The 6,892-nt window shown below is 47.2% G+C and overlaps 1 protein-coding gene across 1 annotated transcript in view; it reads right to left on the reverse strand.

Annotated features, from left to right (window-relative positions):
* CHDH (choline dehydrogenase) overlaps positions 1–3,851 on the reverse strand; it is a 20,497-nt gene extending 16,646 nt beyond the window's left edge. The window contains exons 1-4 of the mRNA XM_007937244.1: positions 3,161–3,851; positions 2,527–2,678; positions 1,508–1,637; positions 494–628 (exon numbers count right to left, since the gene is read on the reverse strand). Coding sequence (XP_007935435.1) covers positions 494–628; positions 1,508–1,637; positions 2,527–2,678; positions 3,161–3,851 — 1,108 coding nt within the window. The remainder of the gene's footprint in view (positions 1–493; positions 629–1,507; positions 1,638–2,526; positions 2,679–3,160) is intronic.
* Between the last annotated feature and the right edge of the window lie 3,041 nt (positions 3,852–6,892).

The following is a 6,892-nucleotide window of genomic DNA, read 5'->3' on the forward strand; positions in this document are numbered from 1 at the left end:
CTGCTAACCAGAAGGCTGGCGGTTCAAACCCACCAGCCACTCCTCGGAAGGAAGGTTGGGCAATCCTACTTCCGTAGTGATACTGCCTCGGAAATCCAAGGAGGGGTCGCTATGAGTCAGGGCCGACTCGATGGCACATAACAACAACAACAACATATACATATGCCGAATGAACAAACAGTATCTCAAAGCCCCATTTCCTGGCCTAGGCAGTGCTCAGAGATTCGGCTAGAAAATAAGTAGATATAGATCCCACAGTCAAGCACCAACAACATTCCCTCTCTGTCCTGGCTCTGTGGACTCCAGATTGTTGCCAGGAATGAGGCCATTTTGTCCATCTGTAACGAACAGCAACACTTAAGCCCTCAGCTAAGCCCTCAGGAGTCTTGCCCTGGGCAGTGCATTATCACATCTGGTCTTCACATCAGCGTGGTGTGCAGGTGTTGTGCCCCCCACAGACTGACTCTACCAAGGTCACTATAAGCTTGCCCACCTGTGAACTTCCAGAGCCACTCCAGGCCGATCTGGACCTTCCGCAAGGGCTTTTGTGCTGAGTGGAGGGTGATGGGGCGTGTACACGCCTGCTGAACATATAATTCCAGGTGGTCTTGGAGGTTCTGGCCAACTCCTTTAGTGGGAGGGGGTGGTTAGAAACATGGCTACCCACGGGGATTTAGCTGGCTTCTCAACATCTCCTTGGCTTTAAAAACCTCTCCTCCACCACTTATCCAGCCAGCTCCTGCTTATTCCCTGGGTTTTAGCTTAAAGGTTGCTGCTCATGTACTTCCTGGCCCAGACTGACCCTCTCTCAGATGTTGCCAAAGCCCCTCCCCCTGTCACTCACTCCTGGGAAGCACCTGTAAACCATCCAGGTGTCTTCCATCAGGCCCTGCTCTGAGGTCAGGACCACCCCTGCAGCAGGCACTGTTCAGTAAGCAGTCCTTGATCGGGTGGCTGCCATGAGGTCATCCAAGCTCAAGAGATGCTGGGCTGGTCACCTACTGACTAGAACTGACCTCTTCTGATGGTGCTCACATGCAAACAAGCCCAGCCTTTAAGAGGGCTGGAGCCAGGCCCTCAAAGCATCAAAGTTTATAAATCAACTGTTGGCCTGGAAAAATTGTCTCAATATGAAAAGCAGCCTCTTTAATGCTCAGGGCTGCTAGTGAGTTCTGTGAAGAGGGAGCAGGGATCCCCTCTCACCACAGAGCTGCCTTGGTCCCATGTCCAGGCCAGTCCAGGGGTTCCTCTCCTCTAAGTGAGGTATGATGGCTAGGGAAGCAGGGACAGAACAACATTAAGATTCAGGCTCCCAGAGCAGGGAAGAGTGTCCAGGGAGGCATGGGTTACCTCAGGCTCTTGGGAAATATGTGACAGGCCCAGGGAAAATGCTTGGCTGCTTCCTCATTCCATGCTAATAATTTTTTTTTATTTTTTCTTTTAAAGCCAGGCCAGCTACATCCTCTAAACAGAGACCCTCTGTGGAGCAGGGAAGAAGGGAGCTCACCTGGAAGGTGGCAAACTACAGGGATGCCCAGTTTCTTGAGGTCGTTTGCATTCCCGATGCCCGAGAGCATGAGTAGCTGTGGTGAGTTGATGGCGCCTCCACTCAGAATCACATCCTTGCTGGTATAAGCCTGGGGAGGGCAGACGGCAGCCAGGTCACAGGATGGGAAATTCACACTGTTCTTTCTGAAAAGCCAGCCATTCTCCAACTCACAGACTAGCTCTAGCCAGACAGGACCACAAAAAAGCAGTCCTGTGAGGAAGGACAGCAGCACCACATACCCAGAGTGATGGTCAAGAATGCCACTGCTGATGCTGAGACCCTGCCTCACAAGTCCCAGGGGTGAGGACAAGCATTCACTCTGTGGCTGACTGAGAGGACCCCCCACCTCAGCCCACCTGCCATGTGACTATGGAGGGTGATCATAAAAGCAGCATGGTGCTAGGCTAAGATATTCTGCAACAGCCAGACAGTGAAGCTTGTCTTCAGAACAGGATTGAAAAGCTTAAGCAAGATGAGTGAAAACAGGCACTCAAATGAATGCTGTGATAAACAAAGCTGAGCCCAATATCCCATTAAGTCAAAAACAGCACAACACACAAATACAGTCTGCATTCACACTGACAATTTCTAGAACCTTTGAAGTAAAACTATACATTTCTGCTGAGTCAGTGCCCTGACAAGGTGTGGATGGCACTGGGGGATGCTCTGGGGTAGGGAGTGGCAAACAGAGGCTGTAGGAGATACGCATACCAGGCCACTGTGGGCTTCTTGCAGGTGTCTGGACTGTGGGCTTCCTGACCTCTGTGAGTCCACCTTCTCCTGTGAGAGCTCAGCATGTCACTGCTTGCACTGCTCATTCCTTGTCACGGGGACAAGAGCCTGCAGTTGGAGGGGAGGATAGGGCTTCTGCCCACACAGAACATGACCACTGGGGGCCACCACTCACTCCTTTCCTGTTGTCTGAGCTGTCAATGCCCCCTCCCCAACACATACACACCAAATTATAACTTGCTTACCCTGTGGCTTTGGCCATTTTTGACATATTCCACACCCACTGCACGGGTGCCTTCAAACAGCACCCTATTCACAAGTGTCTGGACCTCAGCCTTCAGGTTGGGGCGGCTCAGTGCTGGATGCAGGTAGGCACAGGCTGTACTCCAGCGCTTGCCTGCAGGACAAAGAAAGAGATCAGGCACAGGCCCCTTTCCTTGACTGTGCAAGCCCTCGCTTCAAAGTGACACCAAAACACCCCGCCCAACTGCAATCCACATCTATCTAGGGTCACCTAGATATGGGTAAGACATCCGAAGTGGTGGCAAGAGTCCTGAGTTGACCCTGGCCTTGCCACTGTCCTGCAGTGAGCATAGCCCTTCTCTGCTCTGTGCCTCAGTTTCCCAATCTATAAATCTCTGAAAGACTTTGAGTTCCTTGGCCAAAGACTGAGCTCTCCACTATCCACACCAAAGGGGCTAGAGGCCCCAAGGTGTCACCACCCCAAGTCACTTCTTACTGGCTTAAGATTATATTCTGTGGCTCGTAAGGGGTACATCATGTCCCCTCCACCTCATACCAGCACCATTTTGTCCACGGCTACGGATCATGATAAAACAGAACCAGAGGGAAAGGGATCAGGGGCAGGGAATATGTTACCTTCATGGATGGTCATGTCCATCCAGCCAAAGCCTTCCTGCTGGAACCCATTCATGTCCTCAGTGAATGGGTAACCGGCCTGCTGTGCCGCCTCCAGGAAAGCCTGGTGCAGTGGGTGGTTGCTCTTGCCCCGAGATACACGCAAGGGACCTTCACCACCACGGTACCTGTTGGCACCTAGCTCATGGCCCTGCGCCTTGCGGAAGTAAGGCAGGCAGTGTTCATAGTCCCAGCCCACAGCACCTTGGCGGTGCCAGCGGTTGTAGTCCTCGGCATGCCCACGGACATAGACCATGGCATTGAGTGATGAGGAGCCACCCCAGACTCGGCCACGTGGCCAGTATAACACACGGCCGTCTAGGCCTTCCTGTGGCTCTGTGTAGTAGCACCAGTTGTATTTGTCGTTGCACAGGTTGGCCACAAGGGCTGCAGGCATGTGGATCCTCCATAGGAGCCGCTTGCTACCTGCATACAAGTCTTTGGGCCCAGCCTCCAACAGTAGCACATGCTCCTTGGGGTCTTCTGAGAGTCGTCCAGCCAGCACACAGCCTGCTGAGCCTGCACCCACCACCACATAGCTATACTCGTCCCCAGTCATGGAGGCTGCACTGGCCAGAGCACGGACTCCCTGTGCCAGGGCTTGATGAGGGCCAAATGACCCTTGCTTCCAGCCTCGCAAGATGCACCACATGCTTCCAGCCCCGAGTCCTCTTATGTCCAAGAAAGGTAATAATTTGCTTTTCCTAAAACAAGAAAAAAAAAAAAAAGAGAGCTTTAAAAACTTAATTCAGCATGAATATGCAGAATTAGCCCAGAGCAGGGTAGTTACATTCTACTGCAACACAGGTCTGCTGCATGCTTGCAAGGGCCCTCGCAGGGCTGGGTGGGGCATGGTCCCTGCCCTGAGGAACTAAGAGGGGACAGATTTAAAAGCAGGAGTTTCAGACTATGAGATCATCACCAGATGGATACACCAGCGCTGGGGAAGTAGGAGAGAAGCTCCTTCCCCATCTTGAGGAGTTCCCATAAGGGCTTCCCTGTGTCATCTGTGCATGACCTTGGGCAAGAGTCAATCTGAGCAGGATTGAGCTTTCCAGGCAGAAAAAAAAGGCAGAGCATTTGCACTCATTCATTCATTTAAACCATTCCACTCAAGACAGTTACTGAATGCCTACCATGTGCTCTTTTCATCTCTGGCAAAACAGAATAAGACACATGCACTGGAGGAACTGATGGTGTAGGGGCAAAAGAGAGAGACAAGACTTGAATGATGAACTGAAGAAAAGTCAGGGTAAGTGATGGGAGACTGCAGAGATCCATGAGGGTACTAGAGGAATTTTAAGCAAAGGAATAGGGTCGGGGCTACAGCCTTCAAAATTTACTCTGTAAAGTGCTACAATTTAACAAAATATGTCAGTTGTTTTTGGAGGATCCTTTCCCAACAAGGCTCAAATCAATCCCACTATGCTTAGTGCAAAGAGGTGGAAAAGAACCAATATCCCATCAGGATCCTTACTGATACAAGAACATCTGAAAAAGGCTCCCTCGTTCATGAGGCTCATACATGGGGCCTGCCCAAGAGTGAAGCTGAAACAGAAGAACTGAGAAACCCTAAGAAAATCCTGACAACCTCTGTGTAAGCCTTGTACCAAGCAACAGCAGCAGCCTACCATTTGAGGCACGGAAAGAGGGAAAAGGAAGAACCCCTCACTGTGCCACGGGCACAGAAGAAAGAGATGGGAGACCTGAATCTGAGTATTATGTAAGAACACTGAGGAAAATTCCCTTGCACTGCAGGCCCCACACTAAGTGCAGGTTGCAGCCCTTTTCCAGGCATAAATACTATTCATTTCACTGTCTACTAACCTGTTAAACATAATATCCAACATTCAATAAAAAATTAGAAGACAAGCAAAAAAAAATCACTGTTAACAAATAGAGCAGTCGACATAATTAGACCAAGAGATAACCTACTCATATATAAGAACCATCAAAGACTTTAAAAAAGATTAATATCTCAAAAGATCTAGTGGAACGCACCAGCTACTCCTCAGAAGGAAGATTGGGCAATCGACTTCTGTACTGATACACCTCAGAAACCCAAGGCGGGGTTGCTATGAGTTGGATCCGACTCAATGGCAGTGAGTTTGGTTTTGGTTTTAGTGGAAAAGTTGGACAACATGTTAGGCTAGTTCAGCAAAAAACTGGAAATAGTCAAACAAATGCAAGATTAAATATAACATTGGAAATGAATAATTAATTTCACTGACTTATCAGCAGACAGATCCAGCAGAGAGAAGAAATCTGTAAAAAGCTTTGGGACAATCTCAAACTATCTAAAGTATACGTAACTGGTATCCCTAGTGGAGTAAAGAAAAAAGGGGAGAAGAAATCATTTCAAGAAGTAACTGCTGAGAATTTTCCAAAAGTAATGCAAGACAAAACATCACATATTCAAGAAGCTTGGGGCATCTCGGGCAGGATTAATACTATGAGAAACATATCTTGGTATAAAGTGCTAAAACCCCAAAGTAAAGAAATAATCATGACAGCGACCAGACAAAAAAAGAAATACATAAATACATATCACAGTGAAAGCAAACTTCTCACCAGGAAGTATGCAGTCCAGAAGATACTGGCATGATGACGAAGTACTGAAAGGAAAAACAAAACAAACAAACAAAAAAAAAAACCTGTTAAGTCTAGAATTGTCTATACTCAAAAGACATCATCCGAGAAACAAAAGCTGAGAGAATTTATTACCAGCAGATCTGCAAAATAAAGTTGTTCAGGCAAAAGCATAATACTAGATGGAAACTTCAGTCAATACTAAGAGCAATGGAAATGGTAAAAATTGTAGGTGTATTAGTTTCCTGTAGCTGCTGTAAATTACCACAAACTTTGTGGCTTAAAACGACACAAATTTAATCTCCACCAGATCTGGAACCTCGAAGTCCAAATCAGTGTCACTGGGTAAGGGCTGGTGCCTCCAGGGGCTCTAGTTTCCTTGCCACCTCTAGCTTCTGTAGGCTCCCTGCATTGCTTGACTTTCAACCTTTTCCTTGCATCATTCAACCTCTTGCTCTGTCATCACATTTCCTACTTCTGCCATAGTATCTCCCTCTTACCTGAATACTTGTGATTACATTATTGGGCCCACCTGTATTAAACCAGGATACTCTCCCCATCTCAAGACCCTTCATTATATCTGCAAATTCCCATTTCCCATAGAAGGTAACATATTCATCGGATCTGGGGATTTCGACATGGACATTATTAGCTTAAGGAGGTCTGATGGTGCTGTGGTTAAAGTGCTCGGCTGCTAACTAAAAGGCTGGTAGTTCAAACCCACCAGTCACTTTGCAAGAAAATGAAGAGGAAATCCTATTCTGTCCTTTAGGGTCGCTGTGAGTTATAATCAACTTGATGGCAGTGGTTTTTTTGTAATTATTATTTAGCTTACCACACTAGGTAAACCAGACAATTACATTTTAAATTAAAAATAAGAAAAAATGTCTTAAGGAAAAGTAGACACAGGGAAGGGGTAAACACAGGGAAGAGGTGGGACAAGAGCTGTTCCATTGTGGGGATTGTAATTGGTGTTGTGAAAGAAAAATGTGTATGAACTGTTGAGTATAAAATGAGTCTGCTTTATAAAACTGCACCTGAATCACAATATGGAAATATATATATATATATATATATATATATATAACTTATATATATATAAAA

This window comes from Orycteropus afer, unplaced genomic scaffold (assembly GCF_000298275.1).
Source record: "Orycteropus afer afer isolate SDZICR_OR568_19922 unplaced genomic scaffold, OryAfe1.0 scaffold00041, whole genome shotgun sequence".
Lineage (NCBI taxonomy): Eukaryota > Metazoa > Chordata > Mammalia > Tubulidentata > Orycteropodidae > Orycteropus > Orycteropus afer.